This window comes from Salvelinus namaycush, chromosome 10 (assembly GCF_016432855.1).
Source record: "Salvelinus namaycush isolate Seneca chromosome 10, SaNama_1.0, whole genome shotgun sequence".
NCBI lineage: Eukaryota > Metazoa > Chordata > Actinopteri > Salmoniformes > Salmonidae > Salvelinus > Salvelinus namaycush.
Window position 1 is genome coordinate 34,495,867 of NC_052316.1, and position 27,545 is coordinate 34,523,411.

Sequence of the window (27,545 nt, forward strand, 5' to 3'; positions counted from 1 at the left end):
TGACGGGCGGCTCTGGCAGCTCCTGACTGACGGGAGAACCTGGAGGGAGGAGACGGAGAGACAGCCTGGTGCGTGGGGCTGCCACAGGACCCACCAGGCTGGGGAGACCTACAGGAGGCCTGGTGCGTAGAGGAGGCACCGGATGGACCGGGCTGTGGGGGAGCTCTGGTGCGCAGCCTTGGCACCACTCCTCCAGGCTGGATGACCACTTTAGCCCGGACCCTCCAGAGTGCAGGCACAGGTTGAACCGGGCTGTGGGTGAGCACTGGAGATCTGGTGCATACCACTCGCACCTTTCCCTTAGGCTCAATGCCCACATTCGCCCGGCACGAGCGGAGCGCAGGCATAGGACGCACTGCACCCTCCCAGCGCCCCGGAGACACAGCACGCAGAGCCGGCGCAGGATACCCTGGGCCGAAACGGCGTACCGGAGACCAGACACGCTGGACCGGCACAACACGCCCTGGCTGGATGCCCACTCTCGCATGGCACTTGCGTGGGGCTGGCCTATAGCGCTCCGGGCTATGAGCGCGTACTGGCGACACCGTGCGCTCCACCGCACAACACGGTGCCTGACCAGTACAACGCTGCTTTCGGTAAGCACGGGGAGTTGGCTCAGGTCTATCGCCTGACACCGCCAATCTCACCGTGTTCCCCCCCCTAAAAAATTGGGGGGCTGCCTCTCGTGCCTGTTGCGCTGCCTTACCTCATATCGCCGCCACTCAGCTTTCGCTGCCTCCAGTTCTTCCTTGGGGCAGCGATATTCCCCAGCCTGTGCCCAGGGTCCCTTGCCTTCCAGTATCTCCTCCCAAGTCCAGGACTCCAGAACCCTCTGCTCCTGGTTACCACACTGCTTGGTCCTTTTTTGGTGGGTAGTTCTGTAACGGATCTCCTCTTCGTCTGAGGAGGAGTAGGAAGGATCGGACCAATGTGCAGCGTGGTAAGTGTTCGTCATTTTATTAAAATGCACTGAACACTAAAATACAAAATAAACAAACAAAGAACAACCGAAACAGTTCCGTCTAGTAACTAATACAAAGACAGAAAACAACTACCCACAAATCATAGTAGGAAAACAGGCTACCTAAGTATGGCTCCCAATCAGAGACAACGATAGATAGCTGCCTCTGATTGGGAACCACACCAGGCCAAACACATAGAAACACAACAACATAGAAAAAGAACATAGACTGCCCACCCCAACTCACGCCCTGACCAAACTAAAATAGAGACATAAAAAAGGAACTAAGGTCAGAACGTGACATACTCAATAACTAAACTGCACTCTTGTTTTAAACGAACTTAACAGAACTGTGATACTCCATAACTAAACTAATCTCAGCTCTGGTTCTAAACGAACTAAACAGAACTGAGATACTCCATAACTAAACTAATCTCAGCTCTGGTTCTAAACGAACTTAACAGAACTGTGATACTCAATAACTAAACTACTCTAGCTCTGGTTCTAAACGAACTAAACATAACTGTGTTATTCCATAACTAAAATGCAGTCTAGCTATGTCTCTAAATTAACTAAACAGAACTGTGATACTCCATAAATAAAAAATAACTAAACTCCACTCTAGCTCTCGCTGGAAACATAACTAAACTCCACTCTAGCTCTGTCTGGAAACATAACTAAACTCCACTCTTGCTCTGCCTTGAAACATAACTAATCTCCACTCTAGCTCTGTCTGGAAACATAACTAAACTCTGCTCTAGCTCTTGCTGGAAACATAACTAAACTCCACTCTAGCTCTGTCTTGAAACAATACTAAACTCCACTCTAGCTCTGTCTTGAAACATAACTAAACTCTGCTCTACCTCTTGCTCGAAACATAACTAAACTCCACTCTAGCTCTGCCTTGAAACATGACTAAACTCCACTCCAGCCCTGGCTGGAAACATAACTAAACTCCATTCTAGCTCTGCCTTGAAACATGACTAAACTCCACTCTAGCCCTGGCTGGAAACATAACTAAACTCCACTCTAGCTCTGGCTGGAAACATAACTAAACTCCACTCTAGCTCTGTCTGGAAACATAACTAAACTCCACTCTAGCTCTGCCTTGAAACATTACTAAACTCCACTCTAACTCTGCCTTGAAACATAACTAAACTCTACTCTTGCTCTGGCTGGAAACATAACTAAACTCCACTCTAGCTCTGCCTTGAAACATAACTAAACTCTACTCTTGCTCTGGCTGGAAACATAACTAAACTCCACTCTTTCTCTGCCTTGAAACATAACTAATCTCCACTCTAGCTCTGTCTGGAAACATAACTAAACTCTGCTCTAGCTCTTGCTGGAAACATAACTAAACTCCACTCTAGCTCTGTCTTGAAACAATACTAAACTCCACTCTAGCTCTGTCTTGAAACATAACTAAACTCTGCTCTACCTCTTGCTCGAAACATAACTAAACTCCACTCTAGCTCTGCCTTGAAACATGACTAAACTCCACTCCAGCCCTGGCTGGAAACATAACTAAACTCCATTCTAGCTCTGCCTTGAAACATGACTAAACTCCACTCTAGCCCTGGCTGGAAACATAACTAAACTCCACTCTAGCTCTGGCTGGAAACATAACTAAACTCCACTCTAGCTCTGTCTGGAAACATAACTAAACTCCACTCTAGCTCTGCCTTGAAACATTACTAAACTCCACTCTAACTCTGCCTTGAAACATAACTAAACTCTACTCTTGCTCTGGCTGGAAACATAACTAAACTCCACTCTAGCTCTGCCTTGAAACATAACTAAACTCTACTCTTGCTCTGGCTGGAAACATAACTAAACTCCACTCTAGCTCTGCCTTGAAACATAACTAAACTCTACTCTAGCTCTGCCTTGAAACATTACTAAACTCCACTCTAGCTCTGCCTTGAAACATAACTAAACTCTATTCTTGCTCTGGCTGGAAACATAACTAACCTCCACTCTAGCTCTGGCTGGAAACATAACTAAACTCCACTCTAGCTCTGCCTTGAAACATAACTAAAATCTACTCTGGCTAGAAACATAACTAAACTCTACACTTGCTATGGCTGGAAACATAACTAAACTCCACACTTGCTATGGCTGGAAACATAACTAAACTCCATTCTAGCTCTCGCTAGAAACATAACTTTACTCTACTATGGTTCTTGCTGGAAACAGACTGAAATACAACTTAACAGAACTATAATACTGTAATCCTTCCTTTGGTCAACGTACCTCCCCTGCTGGTTCAGATAGGTACTGAGCAAGTCACTGGACCTGATGGAAGAGTGACAATTCAAACTGATTTGAATAGATGTAACATTTTATTGTCCAGTCAGTAATGTTCTATTGTCTCTGTTAAATCTCTTGTTTTTTTATTGTATTGTCCTGTCCAGTATTACAGTAAAGGATGTGAAGGCCCTGTTACCTCATATCAACTACAGAGTCCCCAACATGCGCTTCCTCAAAGACAAGCTACAGGTAATAGATGATAGAAATCCCCAGGCATGTACAGGCTGCCACAGTTTTAAATGAGATGATTTGTACATGTAATAACTTGTGTACTTCCTGTCTGGACAGGAAGTGGAAGCCAGGTGTGATCTCTCCTTCCCTCACTTTGCTCAGCTCTACAGAACATTGATGTTCGACGCACAGAGGAGTGTGAGTATTAGAAAATATACGTAGACACACACACAAATGCTCATGCACACACACACACAAATACACACACACACTCGATGCCCTGTGTACCCCTCCCTCACCTGGCTCTCCCGTTGTTCCCTCAGATCATTGAGCAGCTGGAGCTCTCCTTCCCCCTCCGGTGAGTCCCACCTCCTCCTATTCTCTTTTCCTCCACCTCCTATTGTCCCTATGTGTCTTCCCAAATCTCCTCCATTTCTTTGATGTCTATCTATCTTCCTAGCTCACATTTATTTTTTATTCTCCTCTATTCTCAACCTACTAATTAGAGGTAACCTATAGATATTGTACTGCCCTTTAAAACGTTTTCTGTGTGTGTGGGTGTGTGTGTGTGTGTGCCTGCGTGTGCGTGTGTGTGTGTGTAGGAATGTGGACAGACCAGAGCTGTGTCAGATCTCTTTTTACGACTTCCAGAAGTTTCTACAGCTGGATCAGAAGGTACTGGCACATTTTCACGTGCTTCACGGTTAACGTATTACACAGTGCTGCTGTGAGAGTCTCCTGCTCAGTGAAACAGATGCTGCTGTGAGAGTCTCCTGCTCAGTGAAACAGATGCTGCTGTCTGTAACTGTATGAGCTCTCTAGAGATGTACTAGAGAGCTAATCTCTGCATCTCTGCACTAATGGTTTATGTGATAGCATGGACAGTGCCATTGAGAACTATCTCCATTTTAATGTTCTCAATGTTTTCTTCTACTACTTCTATGAGTTTATTGACAGTTTGTAAACAAACTGAAAGGGTACATACATACTGCCACCAGGAGTGTGTTGTCTGAACAGGTATCAGCATCTCCTCCTTTTCTTTGATGTCTATCCATCTCCCCACCTCACATTTCTTTTGTATTCTTCTTGAATCAGAATCACCTTTATTGGTGTACACAGACAGACAATTAACAGAATACACAGACAGACAATAAACAGAATACACAGACAGACAATAAACAGAATATACAGACAAAATACATAGACGCATAATTTACACTATGAACACTGAGGCTAAAAACTACAGACTACATTACAAACCATATACAGTCAGCTACATTATAACTTATGCAGGTAGAGATGTATGAATAAAACTACATGGACATGAATATATGCAATGGGGGAAATATAGTTAGTCCGTGGCAGAGCGCAAAGGGCAGTGAAAAGAGCAATGTGCAGTTCTAGGATGAAAGTGAATGGTGCATAGACAGTGTGATTATTGCAGGGTGCATAGACAGTGTGAGTATTGCAGGGTGCATAGACAGTGTGATTATTGCAGGGTGCATAGCCAGTGTGATTATTGTAGGGTGCATAGACCATGTGAGTATTGCAGGGTGCATAGACAGTGTGATTATTGCAGGGTGCATAGACAGTGTGATTATTGCAGGGTGCATAGACAGTGTGATTATTGCAGGGTGCATAGACAGTGTGAGTATTGCAGGGTGCATAGACAGTGTGAGTATTGCAGGGTGCATAGACAGTGTGAGTATTGTAGGGTGCATAGACAGTGTGAGTATTGCAGGGTGCATAGACAGTGTGATTATTGCAGGGTGCATAGACAGTGTGATTATTGCAGGGTGCATAGACAGTGTGAGTATTGCAGGGTGCATAGACAGTGTGAGTATTGCAGGGTGCATAGACAGTGTGAGTATTGCAGGGTGCATAGACCATGTGATTATTGCAGGGTGCATAGACAGTGTGAGTATTGCAGGGTGCATAGACAGCGTGAGTATTGCAGGGTGCATAGACAGTGTGATTATTGCCAGGTGCATAGACCGTGTGATTATTGCCAGGTGCATAGACAGTGTGAGTATTGCAGGGTGCATAGACAGTGTGAGTATTGCAGGGTGCATAGACAGTGTGAGTATTGCAGGGTGCATAGACAGTGTGATTATTGCAGGGTGCATAGACAGTGTGAGTATTGTAGGGTTCATAGACAGTGTGAGTATTGCAGGGTGCATAGACAGTGTGAGTATTGCAGGGTGCATAGACAGTGTGATTATTGTGGGGTGTATAGACAGTGTGAGTATTGTAGGGTTCATAGACAGTGTGAGTATTGCCAGGTGCATAGACAGTGTGAGTATTGCAGGGTGCATAGACAGTGTGATTATTGCCAGGTGCATAGACAGTGTGAGTATTGCAGGGTGCATAGACAGTGTGAGTATTGCAGGGTGCATAGACAGTGTGAGTATTGCAGGGTGCATAGACAGTGTGATTATTGCCAGGTGCATAGACAGTGTGATTATTGTGGGGTGTATAGACAGTGTGCGTATTGTAGGGTTCATAGACAGTGTGAGTATTGCAGGGTGCATAGACAGTGTGCGTATTGTAGAGTGCATAGTCCATGAATCAGAAGATCATGGTGGACCAGGTGGCCGGTTGGTAAGGGTCACAGCATGGGAGAAGAAGCTGTTCAGGTTGCAGGAGGTTTTGGTTGTGATTGACCTGAACCGTTGGCCAGAGGGGAGTCTTTGGAAGAAGTGACGATCGTTGTGAAAGTGGTCGGTGATGATCTTTCCTGCATGCTTCCTTGTCCTGGAATCGTGAAGGTTTACGATGGAGGGCAGGTAGCAGTCGATGACCCTCTCAGCATTTCCACAATCCGTTGCAGTTTGCCCTTGGACCAGGCAGAGGCATTCCGAACCAGACAGTGATCGAGGAGATGAGGATGGACTCGATGATGGCTGTGTAGAGTGAGAGTTTGAATTTATTCAGCTGACGCAAGAAGTGCACCCTCTGTTGTGCCTTCTTGGTGACCACTGTGCTGTTGTCCTCCCACTTGAGGTTGTGGGAGATGATGGTCCCCAGGAATTTGAATGACACAGCCGTACTTACAGCTGAGCCGTTGATTTCAAGCCGTAGATTTTTTGTGACTGCACCAGGCCACCATCCTGTCAACCTCTCTCCGGTACATGGACTCGTCACCGTTGGAGATAAGGCCGACCAGGGTGGTGTCATCTGCGAACTTGAATTGCTTGACCGACGGGTTGGCGGCGGTGCATTTGTTGGATTAGAGTGAGCATAGAATAAGGGACAGAGAGTCCAAGAGAGGTATTCCCTGCTTCACGTATTGTGTCCTGTTGGACAGGAAGTTGTTGATTCACTGACAAATGGAGTCAGATAACTTCACACAAGTCTTTGGGTTGTCGAGGTGCTGAAGGATGTAGTGGAGATTCTTATTGACAGCGGCGTCCACAGACCTGTTGGCTCTGTAGGCGAACTGCAGTGGGTCGAGGAGGCTGTCAGTGAAGGTTTTGAGGTGGGATAGGATAAGGCTAAGGTTGGTGATCTAACTGCCACCTGTATTTATGGAACATTTGCTCAGGAGTATAATTCATTGGTGATCTCTCCGATGACCTGGATGAATTTCTGTGATCTTTCCTTAACCCATAGGAAGTCCCACCCAGTTGACTACTTCAAAATTGTGAGTCCTCAATGGTACTGCAAATGCTAAAACAAGCTTTGTGGCAAATTAGCCCTCTATCCAACTCTATGACTGAGATGTGTTTCCTGGTCACATGTTGATGATGTCATGACCCTGTGACACATGCAGGAGTCATGGGCGTCGGACCTGAGCCGCGTCAGAGAGTTCCTAATGGGCTACCTGAGGGGTGGAGCACAGACCGAACCTATGCTACAGCTAGATGAGGTAAGACGCATGCATTCACACACACACACACGCGGACATACACACCACTCTCTCTCTCTCCCTGGTCTGCTCATCCTCTAATGTTTTGTTCTCTGTTCAGTTCCTGACGTTCCTGTACTCCAAGGAGAACTCATTGTGTGACCCTCGACCTGCTGCTGTTGTCTCTGACGACATGAAGAGACCCCTGTCTCAGTACTGGATCTCCTCATCACACAACACGTAGGGTCACACCTCTATACCTCTACCTCTCTCTACCTCTCTCTACCTCTCTCTCGCTCTATGTATCTCTCTCAAATGACCAAATTCCATACTGCTCATTCAACCCTCTATGTAACACTCTATCTTTTCTCTTCCTTTCCTCCTCTCCTATCTTCCTCTTCTCTCCCTCCCTCTCCCTCATTCTCTCCCTCTCCCTTTCTCCCCCTTCTCTCTCAGGTATCTGACAGGTGATCAGTTCTCCAGTGAGTCATCTCTAGAGGCCTACGCTCGTTGCCTGAGGATGGGCTGTCGTTGCATAGAACGTAAGATACTTCATCTTCTTCAACTCCCTCTATCTCTCTTTCTCAATTCAATTCTTCTTCAACTCCCTCTATCTCTCTTTCTCAATTCAATTCTATTCTAAATGCTTTATTGCCATGATGAAAAAAAGTTGTATTGCCAAAGCAACACCACACAAGAATAAAGCATGCAGGAACATTCAAGGCAATTACTGATCAAATCTAACCTTGACCTTTGACCTTGCACTGTGTGTAAACATTGTTTCAGTTGATTGCTGGGATGGGCCCGATGACCTGCCAATCATCTACCATGGCCACACTCTCACCTCCAAGATCAAATTTCTGGACGTGCTGCACACCATCAAAGAGCATGCCTTTGTCACGTCAGAGTGAGTAGACACTCACTCACTCACTCACGCACTCACTCACTCACTCACTCACTCACTCACTCACTCACTCACTCACTCACTCACTCACTCTCACACTCACTCACTAACACTCACTCACTCAGATAACTCACTAACACTCACTCACTCACTCACACACTCACTCACTCACTCACTCACTCACTCACTCACTCACTCACTCACTCACTCACTCACTCACTCACTCACTCACTCACTCACTCACTCATTCACTCACTCACTCACTCACTCACTCACTCACTCACGCCCTCACGCACTCACTCACTCACTCACTCACTGTCTCTCTTTAACGTGTGTGTGTCTTACACGCGTGTTTGTATCTTTGTGTATCTGTAGGTACCCAGTGATTCTGTCCATAGAGGACCACTGTAGTGTGGTCCAACAAAGGAACATGGCTACTCACTTTAAGAAGGTGTTTGGAGATCTGCTGCTGACCAAACCAGTGGACGTGAATGCAGATGAGCTGCCCTCGCCCTACCAGCTACGCAGGAAGATACTCATCAAGGTGACTGAACAACCGAACGGTCAAACACACTGACCATAACATGACCATGCCAAGTCTGTTGGCTGTGTCTGAAATGGCTATAGGGCCTCTGGTCATAAGACTAGTATAGGGAATAGTATGCCATTTCAGACACAATACTGACCCAAAGTCAACCACTAGTCAACCTACTAAACTGTGTGTGTGTTTCAGCATAAGAAACTGGTGGAGGGCTCTCTGTATGAAGAGGTGACGTCAGCCAGCTACTCTGAGGCTGACATCAGTAACTCCCTCAGGAATGGCATTCTCTACCTGGAAGACCCCATAGACCACGTGAGTGTGTGTGTGTGAGAACATATGTGTATGCGACGTGTGTGCATACAGTAGGTATGTGTGTGTGTGTGATCATTTGTATGTTGGTTACTCATGTATGTGTGTGTGTGCGTGTGTGTGTGTGTGTGTGTGTGTGTGTGTGTGTGTGTGTGTGTGTGTGTGTGTGTGTGTGTGTGTGTGTGTGTGTGTGTGTGTGTGTGTGTGTGTGTGTGTGTGTGTGTGTGTGTGTTTCAGACATGGACTCCCCACTACTTTGTTCTGAGCAGTAATAAGATCTACTACTCAGAGGAGACTTCTCACTACCAGACTGCCGAGGAAGAGGAGGAGGAGGAGGAAGAGGAGGGGGGGAGGGGGAAAGAGGTGAGAGAGATGGTTACAAATGTGAGTGGAACAAACAATTCTTGCTCACACCTTATTTAACTGTCCTGTTTGGTCATATTTGGTAACAACATACTTTCTGTGACCTACTTGAAAGATTTCAACACACTCAATGACCTTCAATGCGAGGAAAGAAACCTAAATGTAATTGTTAGGTAATTACTATTTTACCACGTAATGTCTAACTACAGTACTTACTAGGTAAATAGCAGGATGTAGAATTAAGTGGAACGGAATGTTTTGTAATTTGCATTTCTAATCTCTCCCCCCCCCCCCTCTTTCCTCCCCCCTCTTTCCCCCCTCCCTCTCCCCCCCATCTAGGAGTGTAACAACAATGAGCAGCACTGTGCAGAGCGCTGGTTCCATGGGAAGCTGGGAGGGGGGCGGGATGGGAGACAGGTTGCCGAGAAACTGCTGCAGGAGTACTGTGAGGGCGGGGGCAAGGATGGGACCTTCCTGGTCCGAGAGAGTGAGACCTTCGTAGGAGACTACACTCTCTCCTTCTGGTCAGTCACCTATGTCTCTATGCTGGTCCTCTCTATGCTGGTCCTCTCTATGTCTCTATGCTAGTCCAATTTATGTCTCTATGCTGGTCCTCTCTATGTCTCTATGCTGGTCCTCTCTATGCTGGTCCTCTCTATGTCTCTATGCTAGTCCAATCTATGTCTCTATGCTGGTCCTCTCTATGTCTCTATGCTGGTCCTCTCTATGCTAGTCCAATCTATGTCTTTATGCTGGTCCTCTCTATGTCTCTATGCTAGTCCAATCTATGTCTCTATGCTGGTCCTCTCTATGTCTCTATGCTGGTCCTCTCTATGTCTCTATGCTGGTCCTCTCTATGCTAGTCCAATCTATGTATCTATGCTGGTCCTCTCTATGTCTCTATGCTGGTCATCTCTATTTTTCTATGCTGGTCCTCTCTATGCTGGTCCTCTCTGTGTTAGTCCTCTCTAGGTCTCTATGCTGGTCCTCTCTGTGCTGGTCCTCTCTATGTCTCTATGCTGGTCCTCTCTATGCTAGTCCAATCTATGTATCTATGCTGGTCCTCTCTATGTCTCTATGCTGGTCATCTCTATGTCTCTATGCTGGTCCTCTCTATGCTAGTCCAATCTATGTCTCTATGCTGGTCCTCTCTATGTCTCTATGCTGGTCCTCTCTATGTCTCTATGCTGGTCCTCTCTATGTATCTATGCTGGTCCTCTCTATGTTGGTCCTCTCTGTGCTGGTCCTCTCTATGTCTCTATGCTGGTCCTCTCTATGTCTCTATGCTGGTCCTCTCTATGTATCTATGCTGGTCCTCTCTATGTTGGTCTTCTCTATGTCTCTATGCTAGTCCAATCTATGTCTCTATGCTGGTCATCTCTATGTCTCTATGCTGGTCCTCTCTATGCTAGTCCAATCTATGTCTCTATGCTGGTCCTCTCTATCTCTCTATGTCTCTATGCTAGTCCAATCTATGTCTCTATGCTAGTCCTCTCTATGCTAGTCCAATCTATGTCTCTATGCTAGCCCAATCTATGTCTCTATGCTGGTCCTCTCTATGTCTCTATGCTGGTCCTCTCTATGCTAGTCCAATCTATGTCTCTATGCTGGTCCTCTCTATGTCTCTATGCTGGTCCTCTCTATGTTGGTCTTCTCTATGTCTCTATGCTAGTCCAATCTATGTCTCTATGCTGGTCATCTCTATGTCTCTATGCTGGTCCTCTCTATGCTAGTCCAATCTATGTCTCTATGCTGGTCCTCTCTATCTCTCTATGTCTCTATGCTAGTCCAATCTATGTCTCTATGCTGGTCCTCTCTATGCTAGTCCAATCTATGTCTCTATGCTGGTCCTCTCTATGTCTCTATGCTGGTCCTCTCTATGCTAGTCCAATCTATGTCTCTATGCTGGTCCTCTCTATGTCTCTATGCTGGTCCTCTCTATGTCTCTATGCTGGTCCTCTCTATGTATCTATGCTGGTCCTCTCTATGCTAGTCCAATCTATGTCTCTATGCTGGTCCTCTCTATGTCTCTATGCTGGTCCTCTCTATATTTCTATGCTGGTCCTCTCTATGCTGGTCCTCTCTGTGTTGGTCCTCTCTAGGTCTCTATGCTGGTCCTCTCTGTGCTGGTCCTCTCTATGTCTCTATGCTGGTCCTCTCTATGTCTCTATGCTGGTCCTCTCTATGCTCAAAACTTGAGACGTCTGTGGCATTGTTTTGTGTGACAAAATAGTATATTTTAGAGTGGCCTTTTATTGTCCCCAGCACAAGGTGCACCTGTGTAATGATCATGCTGTTTAATCAGCTTCTTGATATGCCACACCTGTCAGGTGGATGGATTATCTTGGTAAATGAGAAATGCTCACTAACAGGGATGTAAACAAATGTGTGCACACAAGTTGAGAGAAATAAGCTGTTTATGTGTATGGAACATTTCTGGGATATTTTATTTCAGCTGAATCATGGGACCAACACTTTACATGTTGTGTTTATATTTTTGTTCAGTATAGTGCACTCAATACAGTAGGGAGTAGGGTGCCATTTGGAACCTTGTAGGTCCCCAGGATATGATGTTATGTGTGGGCCCTTCCATCTTGATTGACACCTGTGGACCCTCCCCTCCAGGCGATCTGGGCGTGTGCAGCACTGTAGGATCCACTCCCGCCAGGAGTCTGGCTCCACCCGCTACTACCTGACTGACAACTTGGTGTTTGACAGCCTGTATAGACTCATCTGCCACTACAGAGACACACCCCTACGCTGCAACGAGTTTGAGATGAGGCTGGGCAGCCCTGTACCACAGCCCAACGCACACGAAAGCAGAGAGTAAGAGGGGAGGGGGGTTGGGGTGTGTGTGTGTGGGAGAGAGCGAGAGAGAGAAAGTTAATATTTTAGTAACACACATGTTGTGTTCCCCATGTTCACACACACACACACCAGTGGAGGCTGCTGAGGGGAGGACAGCTTATAGTAATGGCTGGAACGGTGAATGGAATGACATCAAACATATAGAAACCATGTGTTTGATGTTGTTGATATCTTTCCACCTATTCCGCTCCAGTCATTACCACGAGCCCGTCCTCCCCAATTAAGGTGCCACCACCCTCCTGTGACACACACACGTCCTCATACACACACACGCGTCCTCATACATAACACTTTCCTACACACATACGTCCTCATACACACAGACACGTCAGTACTCTGTGTTATGTTGTGTTTAGGTGGTTCCACTCCAGTCTGTCTCGTGTCCAGGCTGAACACATGTTGATGAGGGTACCCAGAGACGGGGCCTACCTGCTCCGCAAACGCAGCGACATCAACTCCTACGCCATCTCCTTCAGGTAACACACACACACATAAACAAACACACACATAGAAAAACAAAGACTTTTCAATTATATTCAAATTAAATTAAATATGCTTTGTAGACAACAATGAAATGCTTACTTACTGGTCCTTTTCCAAAAATGCTAAAACAGACGCAGTGAATAACAAATAAAAAAAAAGAGATTAAAAATAACATGGCTAAATACAGGAAGTAGAAAATAACATGGCTATATACAGGCAGTACCAGTACCGAGTTGATGTGCAGGGGTACAAGGTATTTGAGGTAGATACAGTACCAGTCAAAAGTTTGGGCACACCTACTGGAATCATGTAGTAACCAAAAAAGTGTTCAACAAATCAAAATATATTTTATATTTGAGATTCTTCAAAGTAGCCACCCTTTGCCTTGATGACAGGTTTGCACACTCTTGGCATTCTCTCAACCAGCTTCACCTGAAATGCTTTTCCAACAGTCTTGAAGGAGTTCCCACATATGTTGAGCACCTGTTGGCTCCTTTTCCTTCACTCTGCGGTCCAACTCATCCCAAACCATCTCAATGGGTCAATTGGTCAAATAGTCTTACACAGCCTGGAGGTGTGTTGGGTCATTGTCCTGTTGAAAAACAAATGATAGTCCCAGTAAGTGCAAACCAGATGGGATGGCGTATCGCCGCATAATGCTGTGGTAGCCATCCTGGTTAAGTGTGCCTTGAATTTGAAATAAATCACAGACAGTGTCACCAGCAAAGCACCCCCACATCATCACATCTCCTCCTCCATGTTTCATGGTGGGAACCACACATGCGGAGATAATCGGTTCACCTACTCTGTGTCTCACAAAGACACGGCAGTTGGAACCAAAAATCTCAAATTTGGACTCATCAAACCAAAGGACAGATTTCCACTGGTCTAATGTCCATTGCTTCTGTTTCTTGGTCCAAGCAAGTCTCTTCTTCTCATTGGTGTCATTTAGTAGTGGTGTCTTTGCAGCAATTCGACCATGAAAGCCTGATTCATGCAGTCTCCTCTGAACAGTTGATGTCTGTTACTTGAACTCTGTGAAGCATTTATTTGGGCTGCAATTTCTGAGGCTGGTAACTCTAATGAACGTATCCTCTGCAGCAGAGGTAACTCTGGGTCTTCCTTTCCTGTGGCGTTCCTCATGAGAGCCAGTCTCATCATAGCGCTTGATGGTTTTTGCGACTGCACTTGAAGAAAATGTAGAAGTTCTTGAATTTCTCCAGATTTACTGACCTTAATGTCTTAAAGTAATGATGGACTGTAATTTCTCTTTGCATATTTGAGCTGGTCTTGCCATAATATGAACTTGGTAATTTACCAAATAGGGCTGTCTTCTGTATACCACCCCTAACTTGTCACAACACAACTGATTGGCTCAAATGCATTAAGAAGGAAATTAACATATTTTCTTTTTTACACAAATTCACTTTTAACAGCTGTTAATTGAAATGCATTCCAGGTGACTACCTCATGAAGCTGGTTGAGAGAATGCAAAGCTGTCATCATGGCAAAGGGTGGCTACTTTGAAGAATCTCAAATATAAAATATATTTAGATTTGTTGAACACATTTTGTGTTATTTCATATGTTTGATGTCTTCACTATTATTCTACAATGTAGAAAATAGTACAAATTAAGAGAAGCCCTTGAATCAGTAGGTGTGTCCAAACTTTTGACTGGTGCTGTATGTACTGTACATTTAGGTAGTGTATAGCAGCATCATATGTGGTGATTGTGAAAGTGTGTGTGCAGGGCGTCGGTATGCATGTGTGTGCATGTTATCTGTGTGTGGGCGTATGTTGTGTGTGTGAATGTGTGTGTTGGGGTGTAAGTATGTGTGAGTGTGTGTCTTTCATCACATTCCCAGTGGGTCAGAAGTTTGCATACACTCAATTAGTATTTGGTAGCATTGCCTTTAAATTGTTTAACTTGGGTCAAACATTTCAGGTAGCCCTCCACAAGCTTCCCACAATAAGTTGGGTGAATTTTGGCCCATTCCTCCTGACAGAGCTGGTGTAACTGGGTCAGGTTTGTAGGCCTCCTTGCTCACACACGCTTTTTCAGTTCTGTCCACAAATTGTCTATACGATTGAGGTCAGGGCTTTGTGATGGCCACTCCAATACCTTGACTTTGCTGTCCTTAGGCCATTTTGCCACAACTTTGGAAGTATGCTTGGGGTCATTGTCCATTTGGAAGACCCATTTGCTTCAGGCGTTTGGAAATTGCTCCCAAGGATGAACCAGACTTGTGGAGGTCTCTAATTATTTTCTGAGGTCTTGGCTGATTTCTTTTGATTTTCCCATGATGTCAAACAAAAAGGCACTAAGTTTGAAGGTAGGCCTTGAAATACATCCACAGTACACCTCCAATTGACTCAAATTATGTCAATTAGGCTATCAGAAGCTTCTAAAGCCATGACATCATTTTCTGGAATTTTCCAAGCTGTTTAAAGGCACGACTTAGTGTATGTAAACTTCTGACCCACTGGAATTGTGATACAGTGAATTATAAGTGAAATAATCTGTCTGTAAACAATTGTTGGAAAAATGACTTGTGTCATGCACAAAGTAGATGTCCTAACCGACTTGCCAAAACTATAGTTTGTTAACAAGAAATTTGTGGAGTGGTTGAAAAATTAGTTTTAATGTTTCCAACCTAAGTGTATGTAAACTTCCGACTTCAACTGTAGCAGTATTCTTTAGCAGTCTCATGGCTTGGGGGTTGAAGCTGTTCAGTGTCCTGTTGAATCCAGACTTGGTTCACTGGTACAGCATGCCATGCGGTAGCAGAGAGAAAAGTTTGTGGCTTGGGTGGCTGAAGTAATTGACAATTGTTTGGGACTTCCTCTGACACTGCCTGGTATAGAGGTCCTGGATGGCAGGGAGCTCGGTCCCAGTGATGTACTGGGCCAGACGCACTTCCATTTGTGGTGCTTTGCGGTCGAATGCCAGCAGTTGCCATACCAAGCGGTGATGCAGCCAGTCAAGATGCTCTCAACGGTGTAGCTGTAGAACGTTTTGAGGATCTGAGGGCCCATGCCAAACCTTTTATTTTACACTACACTATACATCTCTGACCTTCCACCCCATCTCTCTCTCCCTCTCCCTGTCCACTCTCCCCTCTCTCTCTCTCTCTCTCTCTCTCTCTCTCTCTCTCTCTCTCTCTCTCTCTCTCTCCCCATTGCTTTCCCCCTTCTCTCTCTGTCAACTCCCCTCTCTCACTTTCTCTCTGTCAACTCCCCTCTCCCCTCCGCCTCCTCACTCTCTCTCTATTGCACCCCCTCTGTCCCCCTCCTTCTCCCCTCCCCCTTTCTCTCCCTCTCCCTGTCCACTCTCCCCTCTCTCCCTGTCTCCCCCTCCCTTTCCCCCTTCTCTCCCAGTAGGGCGGAGGGTAAGATCAAACACTGTCGTATCCAGCAGGAGGGCCGTATGTTCATGTTGGGTAGCTCAGCAGAGTTCGAGAGTCTGGTTGACTTGGTCAGCTACTATGAGAAACACCCCCTGTACCGCAAAATGAGGCTGCGCTACCCCATCAACGAAGACACACTGGACCGCATGGGCACCACGGTAACACACACACACACACAGCTTGAATGTGTGTATTTTCAGATCTGATCTATTATACACTGCTCAAAAAAATAAAGGGAACACTAAAATAACACATCCTAGATCTGAATGAATTAAATATTCTTATTAAATACTTTTTTCTTTACATAGTTGAATGTGCTGACAACAAAATCACACAAAAATTATCAATGGAAATCAAATTTATCAACCCATGGATGTCTGGATTTGGAGTCACACTCAAAATTAAAGTGGAAAACCACACTACAGGCTGATCCAACTTTGATGTAATGTCCTTAAAACAAGTCAAAATGAGGCTCAGTAGTGTGTGTGGCCTCCACGTGCCTGTATGACCTCCCTACAACGCCTGGGCATGCTCCTGATGAGGTGGCGGATGGTCTCCTGAGGGATCTCCTCCCAGACCTGGACTAAAGCATGATGTCCCAGATGTGCTCAATTGGATTCAGGTCTGGGGAACGGGCGGGCCAGTCCATAGCATCAATGCCTTCCTCTTGCAGGAACTGCTGACACACTCCAGCCACATGAGGTCTAGCATTGTCTTGCATTAGGAGGAACCCAGGGCCAACCGCACCAGCATATGGTCTCACAAGGGGTCTGAGGATCTCATCTCGGTACCTAATGGCAGTCAGGCTACCTCTGGCGAGCACATGGAGGGCTGTGCGGCCCCCCAAAGAAATGCCACCCCACAGCATGACTGACCCACCGCCAAACCGGTCATGCTGGAGGATGTTGCAGGCAGCAGAACGTTCTCCACGGCATCTCCAGACTCTGTCACGTCTGTCACATGTGCTCAGTGTGAACCTGCTTTCACTTGTGAAGAGCACAGGGCGCCAGTGGCGAATTTGCCAATCTTGGTGTTCTCTGGCAAATGCCAAACGTCCTGCACGGTGTTGGGCTGTAAGCACAACCCCCACCTGTGGACGTCGGGCCCTCATACCACCCTCATGGAGTCAATTTCTGACCGTTTGAGCAGATACATGCACATTTGTGGCCTGCTGGAGGTCATTTTGCAGGGCTCTGGCAGTGCTCCTCCTGCTCCTCCTTGCACAAAGGTGGAGGTAGCGGTCCTGCTGCTGGGTTGTTGCCCTCCTACGGCCTCCTCCACGTCTCCTGATGTACTGGCCTGTCTCCTGGTAGCGCCTCCATGCTCTGGACACTACGCTGACAGACACAGCAAACCTTCTTGCCACAGCTCGCATTGATGTGCCATCCTGAATGAGCTGCACTACCTGAGCCACTTGTGTGGGTTGTAGACTCCATCTCATGCTACCACTAGACTGAAAGCACCGCCAGCATTCAAAAGTGACCAAAACATCAGCCAGGAAGCATAGGAACTGAGAAGTGGTCTGTGGTCACCACCTGCAGAACCACTCCTTTATTCGGGGTGTCTTGCTAATTGCCTATAATTTCCACCTGTTGTCTATTCCATTTGCACAACAGCATGTGAAATTTATTGTCAATCAGTGTTGCTTCCTAAGTGGACAGTTTGATTTCACAGAAGTGTGATTGACTTGGAGTTACATTGTGTTGTTTAAGTGTTCCCTTTATTTTTTTGAGCAGTGTATTATTACGTATCCCTACTGTATATCTCTCTCTATTCAGGAGCTAGACTATGGAGCGTTGTATGAAGTCAGGACCCCACATTTCTACGTCGAGGCCAACAAGATGCCCACGGCTCGGGTAAGTGAAATATTATATTCTCTGTGTGTGTGTGTGTGTGTGTGTGTGTGAGTAAACTGACATTCGTAGGTTTGGGCATGCCTGTGTCTGGTGTGTGCCAATGACATATTTTATAATTTGGGCAGTAGCGGAAAGGTTGTGGTCATTGATATTGAAGTTGTGGTCATTAATGTTTGACTTGTGGTCTTCAGCAGTTGGTTATGTTGTGGTACTGTAAAGGTCTTCTCGGGTCCAAACAGGATCCCAATATGCTTAAATATTTTATTTTAATTTAAAGAACCGTTCCGAACAGACCCGAGGACAACTAAACCCGTTCTGTATAGACCTCGTCGGATCCAGATCCAGTCCGATCCGATCCAAGTGATGCAAGCAGCAGAAAAGTCATTTTTTAAGCTACTTTATTAACCAGAGCTGAAAAAACGTGACAGGAGGGAGAGAGGTGTCGCTCTAGCATGTGGGAGAGGGGCCGTACTGTGAGCGAGTGACACAGGGAGCAGGGAGGAAGAGAGATGAGAGACAGCAACCAACCAACAAGCCAACTCACACTGTAGTAGACTAATAGCTGCCATAGCTAGGTTATTTATCATCAAATATTATGACGTAGTACCTGTCTTGATTGCATTAAACCGGGAGAAGTTAGTTAAGCTAGCTAACATTAGCTAGCTAGGCTAATTGAGGCTGCAGTGCATGCACTTTTTCTTCCTAAAAATCAATCAATCAAATTTATTTATAAAGCCCTTCTTACATCAGCTGATGTCACAATGTGCTGTACAGAAACCCAGCCTAAAACCCCAAACAGCAAGCAATGCAGGTGTAGAAGCACGGTGGCTAGGAAAAACTCCCTAGAAAGGCCAGAACCTAAGAAGAAACTTAGAGAGGAACCAGGCTATGAGGGGTGGCCAGTCCTCTTCCGGCTGTGCTGGGTGGAGATTATAATAGAACATGGCCAATATGTTCAAATGTTCATAGATGACCAGCAGGGTCAAATAATAATAATCACAGTGGTTGTAGAGGGTGCAACAGGTCAGCACCTCAGGAGTAAATGTCAGTTGGCTTTTCATAGCCGATCATTCAGAGTATCTCTACCGCTCTTGCTGTCTCTAGAGAGTTGAAGACAGCAGATCTGGGACAAGGTAGCACGTCCGGTGAACAGGTTAGGGTTCCATAGCCGCAGGCAGAACAGTTGAAACTGGAGCAGCAGCACGACCAGGTGGACTGGGGACAGCAAGGAGTCATCAGGCCAGGTAGTCCTGAGGCATGGTCCTAGGGCTCAGGTCCCCCGAGAGAAAGAAAGAAAGAGAAAAAGAGAGACAATTAGAGAGAGCATACTTACTGTACATTCACACAGAACACCGGATAAAACAGGAGAAATAGTCCAGATATAACAGACTGACCCTAGACTATTGCAGCATAAATATTGTAGGCTGAGACAGGAGGGACCGGGAGACACTGTGGCCCCATCCGACAATACTCCCGGACAGGGCCAAACAGGCAGGATATAACCCCACCCATTTTGCTAAAGCACAGCCCCTATACCACTAGAGGGATATCTTCAACCACCAACTTACTATCCTGAGACAAGGCCGAGTATAGCCCACAAAGATCTCCCCCACGGCACGAACCCAAGGGGGGGCGCCAACCCGGACAGGAAGATCACGTCAGTAACTCAACCCACTCAAGTGAAGCACCCCTCCTAAGGACGGCATGGAAGAGCACCAGTAAGCCAGTGACTCAGCCCCTGTAATAGGGTTTGAGGCAGAGAATCCCAGTGGAGAGAGGGGAACCGGCCAGACAGAGACAGCAAGGGCGGCTCGTTACTCCAGTGCCTTTCCGTTCACCTTCACACTCCTGGGCCAGACTACACTCAATCATAGGACCTACTGAAGAGATGAGTCTTCAATAAAGACTTAACGATCGAGACCGAGTCTGCGTCTCCCACATGGATAGGCAGACCATTTCATAAAAATGGAGCTCTATAGAAGAAAGCCCTACCTCCAGCTGTTTGCTGAAAAATTCTAGGGACAATAAGGAGGCCTGCGTCTTGTGACCGTAGCGTACGTGTAGGTATGTACGGCAGGACCAAATCTGAAAGACAGGTAGGAGCAAACCCATGTAATGCTTTGTAGGTTAGCATTATACCTTGAAATCAGCCCTAGCCTTAACAGGAAGCCAGTGTAGAGAGGCTAGCACTGGGGTAATATGATCAAATGTTTTGGTTCTAGTCAAGATTCTAGCAGCCTTGTTTAGCACTAACTGAAGTTTATTTAGTGCTTTATCCGATTAGCCGGAAATTTGAGCATTGCAGTAGTCTAACCTAGAAGTGATGAAAGCATGGATCCATTTTTCTGCATCATTTTTGGGTAGAAAGTTTCAGATTTTTGCAATGTTACGTAGATGGAAAAAATCTGTCCTTGAAACAGTCTTGATATGTTCGTCAAAAGAGAGATGAGGGTCCAGAGTAACGCCGAGGTCCTTCACAATTTTATTTGAGACGACTGTACAACCATCAAGATTAATTGTCAGATTCAACAGAAGATCTCTTTGTTTCTTGGAACCTAGAACTAGCATCTCTGTTTTGTCCAAGTTTAATAGTAAAACATTTGCCACCATCCACTTCCTTATGTCTGAAACATAGGCTTCCAGGGAGGGCAATTTTGGGGCTTCGCCATGTTTCATCAAAATATACAGCTGTGTGTTGTCCGCATAGCAGTGAAAGTTAACATTATGTTTCCGAATGACATCACCAGAGGGACAATATATAGTGAAAACAATAGTGGTCCTAAAACGGAGCCTTGAGGGAACACCGAAATTTATCAGAGGACAGAGGACAAATCATCCACAGAAACAAACTGATATTTTTTCGTCAGATAAGATCTGAACCAGGCTAGAACTTGTCTGTGTAGACCAATTTGGGTTTCCAAATGAAGCATTTCTTATACATTGTTTGTCTTCAGGAAGGCAGTGAGTTTCTGCGCAACAGCTTTTTAAACATTTCTTGGGAGGAATGGGAGATTCGATATAGGCCGATAGTTGTTTTATATTTTCTGGGTCAAGGTTTGGCTTTTTCAAGAGAGGCTTTATTACTGCCACTTTTAGTGAGTTTGGTACACATCCGGTGGATAGAGAGCCGTTTATTATGTTCAACATAGGAGGGCCAAGCACAGGAAGCAGCTCTTTCAGTAGTTTAGTTGGAATAGGGTCCAGTATGCAGCTTGAAGTTTTATAGTCTTAAAAATGAGTCTCCCTTGATCCTAGGTCCTGGCAGTGTTGTGCAGACTCAGGACAACTGAGCTTTGGAGGAATACACAGATTTAAAAATGAGTCCATCATTTGCTTTCTAATGATCATGATCTTTTCGTCAAAGAAGTTCATGAATTTATCACTGCTGAAGTGAAAGCCATCCTCTCTTGGGGAATGCTGCTTTTTAGTTAGCTTTGCGACAGTATCAAAAATAACTTTTGGATTGTTCTTATTTTCCTCAATTAAGTTGAAAAATAGGATTATCGAGCAGCAGTGAGGGCTCTTCGATACTGCACGGTACTGTCTTTCCAAGCTAGTCGGAAGACTTCCAGTTTGGTGTAGCTCCATTTCCGTTCCAATTTTCTGGAAGCTTGCTTCAGAGCTCGGGTATTTTCTGTATACCAGGGAGCTAGTTTCTTATTTTTTTTATTTTTTTTATTTCACCTTTACTTAACCAGGTAGGCCAGTTGAGAACAAGTTCTCATTTACAACTGCGACCTGGCCAAGATAAAGCAAAGCAGTGCGACACAAACACAGAGTTACACATGGGATAAACAAATGTACAGTCAATAACACAATAGAAAAATCTATATACAGTGTGTGCAAATGTAGTAAGATTAGGGAGGTAATAAATAGGCCATAGTGGCGAAATAATTACAATTTAGCAATTAAACACTGGAGTGATAGATGTGCAGAAGATGAATGTGCAAGTAGAGATACTGGGGTGCAAAGGAGCTAAAAATAACAATATGACAAATGTTTTTTGTTTTTAGTGGTGCGACTGCATCTAGGGTATTACGCAAGGTTAAATTGAGTTCCTCAGTTAGGTGGTTAACTGATTTTTGTACTCTGACATCCTTGGGTAGGTGGAGGGAGTCTGGAAGGGCATCTAGGAATCTCTGGGTTGTCCGAGAATTTCTAGCACGACTTTTGATGGTCCTTGGTTGGGGTCGGAGCAGATTATTTGTTGCGATTGCAAACGTAATGAAAGGGTGTTCCGACTATCCAGGATTATGAGGGAAAACATTAAGATCCACAAAATGTATTCCACGGGACAAAACTAGGTCCAGAGTATGACTGCGGCAGTGAGTAGGTCCGGAGACATGTTGGACAAAACCCACTGAGTCGATGATGGCTCCAAAGCCTTTTGGAGTGGGTCTGTGGGCTTTTCCATGTGAATATTAAAGTCACCAAAAATATTATCTGCCATGACTACAAGGTCCGATAGGAATTCAGGGAACTCAGTGAGGAACGCAGAATACGGCCCAGGAGGCCTGTAAACAGTAGCTATAAAAAGTAATTGAGTTGGCTGCATAGATTTCATGACTAGCAGCTCAAAAGATGAAAACGCAGCTGTTTTTTTTGTAAATTGAAATTTGCTATCGTAAATGTTAGCAACACCTCCGCCTTTGCGGGATGCACGGGGGATATGGTCACTAGTGTAACAAGGGGGTGAGGCCTCATTTAACACAGTAAATTCATCAGGCTTAAGCCATGTTTCAGTCAGGCCAAACACATCAAGATTATGATCATTGATTAGTTCATTGACTATAACTGCCATTAAGTAGCCCTATTTTGAGATGTGAGATATCACGATCTCTTTCAATAATGACAGGAATGGAGGAGGTCTTTTTTCCATTGAGATTGCCAAGGTTAACACCTCCATGTTTAGTTTTTCCCAACCTAGATCGAGGCACAGACACGGTCTCAATGGGGATAGCTGAGCTGACTACACTGACTGTGCTAGTGGCAGACTCCACTAAGCTGGCAGGCCTGCACCCTATATCATTGTGGAGCTAGGGGAGTTAGAGCCCTGTCTATGTTCGTAGATAAGATTAGAGCACCCCTCCAGCTAGGATGGAGTCCGTCACTCCTCAGCAGGCCAGGCTTGGTCCTGTTTGTGGGTGAGTCCCAGAAAGAGGGCCAATTATCTACAAATTCTATCTTTTGGGATGGGCAGAAAACAGTTTTCAACCAGCGATTCAGTTGTGAGACTCTGCTGTAGAGCTCATCACTCCCCCTAACTGGGAAGGTGCCAGAGACAATTACTCAATGCCGACACATCTTTCTAGCTGATTTACACGCTGAGGCTATGTTGCACTTGGTGACCTCTGATTGTTTCATCCTAACATCGTTGTCGCTGACGTGGATAACAATATCCCTATACTCTCTACACTCGCCAGTTTTAGCCTCAGCCAGCACCATCTTCAGATTGATTAGCCTTAACATCGGTAGCCCTGCCCCCTGGTGAACAGTGTGGATGATTCGTTTTAAGTCTAATACTGCGGGTAATGGAGTCACCAATGACTAGGGTTTTCAATTTGTCAGAGCTAATGGTGGGAGGCTTCGGCATCTCAGACCCTGTAACGGGAGGAGTAGAGACCAGAGAAGGCTCGGCCTCTGACTTCGACCCGTTGCTTAATTGGGAGAACCGGTTGAAAGTTTCTGTCGGCTGAATGAGGTTGAGCATTGAGCATGGTTGAGCATTCCTACAGCATTTCCTTCCAGAAGCCATGAGAAAGTTGTCCGGCTGCGGGGACTGTGCGAGGGGATTTATACTACTATCTGTACTTACTGGTGGCACAGACGCTGTTTCATCCTTTCATACACTGAAATTACCCTTGCCTAACGATTGCGTCTGAAGCTGGGCTTGCAGCACAGCTATCCTCGCCGTAAGGCGATCGTTCTCCTGTATATTATGAGTATAGCGACTGCAATTAGAAGGCATAATGTTAATGTTATTACTTAGCTTCGGCTGGTGGAGGTCCTGACGAACCATGTCCGGGGTGAAAAAGTTGAGCGAGGCAAAATATAAAAATATATAACGGTAATTAAAAAGTAAAAACCGTAAAGTTGGCAGATAGCAAAGTAAGGTTAGCAACAAAACGCACAGCAGCACATTAACAAGTCTACAAGTTGTGACCAATAACTCCATTCAGAATATAAAGTAGCAGCCTAGCTGTTGGCTCTTGGTGGTTGTAGCCCGTCCTTCTCCTTTAACTTTTAATTCCATCATTTTAATTCCACCTTCCATTGATTAGACATCTCCTAACTTTTGCCACACAGAGGCTCTATCACTGTAACCTACTGCCGCTTTGATGACTTTTGATTGGCCATCAACAACAACAAGCTACACACGCCACTCTTGTGAAAAGCAAAAGCAGCAGCATAAATATGTCCGAGACCCGTGACAATCATATCAGATCCGACCCAGAACCGTGACATTATTTAGAATTCTGGATCAGGACCCACTTGGGTCCCGGATCGTGTCTCGGGTATTCGTGTACAGGTGGATCCATGAAGACCTCTAGTGTACGGTCAAGGCCCTGTATGATTTAGTGTTTGTGTTGTGGTCTTGTGTTGCAGTGTACGGTCAAGGCCCTGTATGACTACAGAGCCCAGAGGGACGACGAGCTGTGTTTCCCCAAACAGGCCCTCATCCTCAGCGTGGACAAGCAGGAAGGAGGCTGGTGAGTGGAACAGGGTTTTCATATCTCCATGGCACTTAATGATTACTCAATGTCATTGATTGGCTAAAGAGTGCACATTGGTCACCCCGGTTACGTTTCTGCATGGATGAAAACCAATGTGGGTTGATGAATGGAGTTGATAATATAATATTTCTCTGAGTTGTCTTTAAATCGTGGATTTCCCTCCACCGGCCCCTAGGTGGCGAGGTGATTACGGAGGGAAGAAGCAGCTGTGGTTTCCTGCCAACTACGTAGACGAAGTCCCCAACTCACCCGCCCGCGAGACAGGAGACGAGGCAGTACGTTATAGTATAGGCAAACATAGGCCATACATAGACTTGTTCATGCATTCATGATACACACACACACCTTCTACAGCAGTTAGAGGGGAATGAAGCTAACTTCATGTCCTGACTTCCTGCTTCCTGTGTCTTTGACTTCCTGTTTCTTGGTCCAGTCTACAGAGAGCAGTCCACTAGGAACATTTCTCAAGGGCTTCATTGATGTGCCCACCTGCCACGTAGGTGAGTCTGTGTGTAACTGATGTGCCAACCTGCCACGTAGGTCAGTCTGTGTGTAACTGATGTGCCAACCTGCCACGTAGGTCAGTCTGTGTGTAACTGATGTGCCAACCTGCCACGTAGGTCAGTCTGTGTGTAACGGATGTGCCAACCTGCCACGTAGGTCAGTCTGTGTGTAACTGATGTGCCAACCTGCCACGTAGGTCAGTCTGTGTGTAACTGATGTGCCAACCTGCCACGTAGGACAGTCTGTGTGTAACTGATGTGCCAACCTGCCACGTAGGTCAGTCTGTGTGTAACTGATGTGCCAACCTGCCACGTAGGTCAGTCTGTGTGTAACTGATGTGCCAACCTGCCACGTAGGTCAGTCTGTGTGTAACTGATGTGCCAACCTGCCACGTAGGTCAGTCTGTATGTAACTGATGTGCCAACTCGCCACGTAGGTCAGTCTGTATGTAACTGATGTGCCAACTCGCCACGTAGGTCAGTCTGTGTGTAACTGATGAGCCAACCTGCCACGTAGGTGCGGCCCAGTGAGTGGTAGCGGTCTGTATGTTTAACCCCCTATTGGGTAGTTTTACAGAGTTAAGCAGTGGTGGAAAAAGTACTAAATTGTCATACTTGAGTAAAAGTAAAGATACCTTAATAGAAAATGACTGAAGTAAAAGTGAAAGTCGCCAAGTAAAATATTACTTGAGTAAAAGTCTAAAAGTATTTGGTTTTAAATATACGTAAGTTTCAAAAGTAAATGCAATTGCTAAAATGTACTTAATTATCAAAAGTAAAAGTTTAAACCATTTCAAATGACTTATATTAAGAAAACCAGACGGCACAATTTAAGTTTTTTTTAAATTGACAGATAGCCAGGGGCACACTCCAACACTCAGACATAATTTACAGACGAAGCATTTGTGTTTAGTGAGTCCGCCAGATCAGAGGCAGTAGGGATGTAGGGATGACCAGGGATGTTCTCTTGATTTTCCTGTCAAAATGTAACAAAAACGTTTGGGTGTTAGGGAAAATGTATGGAGTACAAAGTACATTATTTTCTTTAGGAATGTAGTGAAATTAAAGTAAAAGTTTAGACACACCTACTCATTCAAGGGTTTTTCTTTATTTTTTACTATTTTCTACATTGTAGAATAATAGTGAAGACATCAAAACTATGAAATAATACACATGGAGTCATGTAGTAACCAAAAAGTGTTAAACAAATCAAAATATATTTTAGATTTTAGATTCTTCAAAGTAGCCACCTTTTGCCTTGATGACAGCTTTGCACACTTTTGGCATTCTCTCAAGCAACTTCATGAGGAATGCTTTTCCAACAGTCTTGAAGGAGTTCCCACATATGCTGAGCACTTATAGGCTGCTTTTCCTTTACTCTGCGGTCCAACTCATCCCAAACCATCTCAATTGGGTTGTGGTCGGGTGATTGTGGAGGCCAGGTCATCTGATGTAGCATTCCATCACTCTCCTTATTGGTCAAATAGCCTTTACACAGCCTGAAAGTGTGTTTTGGGTCGTTTTGGGTCCTGTGGAAAAACAAACGATAGTCCCACTGAGCGCAAACCAGATGGGATGGCGTATCGCTGCAGAATACTGTGGTAGCCATGCTGGTTAAGTGTGCCTTGAATTCTAAATAAATCACAGACAGTGTCACCAGCAAAGCACCCCCACAACATCATACCTCCTCCTCCATGCTTCACGGTGGGAACCACACATGCGGAGATCATCCGTTCACCTACTCTGCTTCTCACAAAGACACGGCGGATGGAGCCAAAAATTTCACATTTGGACTCATCAAACCAAAGGACAGATTTCCACCAGTCTAATGTCCATTTCTCGTGTTTCTTGTCCCAAGCACGTCTCTTCTTATTGGTGTCTTTTAGTAGTGGTTTCTTTGCAGCAATTTGACCATGAAGGCCTGATTCACACAGTCTCTTCTAAACAGTTGATGTTGAGATGTGTCTGTTATTTGAAAATTGTGAAACATATATTTGGGCTGCAATCTGAGGTGCTGTTAACTCTAATGAACTTATCCTCTGCAGCAGAGGTAACTCTGGGTCTTCCTTTCCTGTGGTGGTCCTCATGAGAGGCAGTTTCTTCATAGCACTTGATGGGTTTTGCGACTGCACTTGAAGAAACTTTAAAGTTCTTGGCATTTTCCAAATTGACTGACCTTCATGTCTTAAAATCATGATGGACTGTCATTTCTCTTTGCTTATTTGAGCTGTTCTTGCCATAATATGGACTTGATCTTTTACCAAATAGGGCTGTCTTCTGTATA

The 27,545-nt window shown here is 45.3% G+C and overlaps 1 protein-coding gene across 1 annotated transcript in view; it reads left to right on the top strand.

The window, feature by feature from the left end:
- The window catches only part of LOC120054971 (1-phosphatidylinositol 4,5-bisphosphate phosphodiesterase gamma-1-like), a 64,299-nt gene that overhangs the window by 26,079 nt on the left and 10,675 nt on the right, over positions 1–27,545 (top strand). The window contains exons 6-25 of the mRNA XM_039002770.1: positions 3,379–3,463; positions 3,563–3,643; positions 3,769–3,803; positions 4,048–4,120; positions 7,218–7,313; positions 7,414–7,532; positions 7,749–7,834; positions 8,079–8,199; positions 8,572–8,740; positions 8,930–9,049; positions 9,284–9,409; positions 9,557–9,571; positions 9,752–9,933; positions 12,035–12,235; positions 12,634–12,753; positions 16,143–16,326; positions 17,947–18,024; positions 24,631–24,734; positions 24,934–25,033; positions 25,192–25,258. Of these exons, the coding sequence (XP_038858698.1) occupies positions 3,379–3,463; positions 3,563–3,643; positions 3,769–3,803; positions 4,048–4,120; positions 7,218–7,313; positions 7,414–7,532; positions 7,749–7,834; positions 8,079–8,199; positions 8,572–8,740; positions 8,930–9,049; positions 9,284–9,409; positions 9,557–9,571; positions 9,752–9,933; positions 12,035–12,235; positions 12,634–12,753; positions 16,143–16,326; positions 17,947–18,024; positions 24,631–24,734; positions 24,934–25,033; positions 25,192–25,258 (2,162 nt within the window). The remainder of the gene's footprint in view (positions 1–3,378; positions 3,464–3,562; positions 3,644–3,768; positions 3,804–4,047; positions 4,121–7,217; positions 7,314–7,413; positions 7,533–7,748; positions 7,835–8,078; positions 8,200–8,571; positions 8,741–8,929; positions 9,050–9,283; positions 9,410–9,556; positions 9,572–9,751; positions 9,934–12,034; positions 12,236–12,633; positions 12,754–16,142; positions 16,327–17,946; positions 18,025–24,630; positions 24,735–24,933; positions 25,034–25,191; positions 25,259–27,545) is intronic.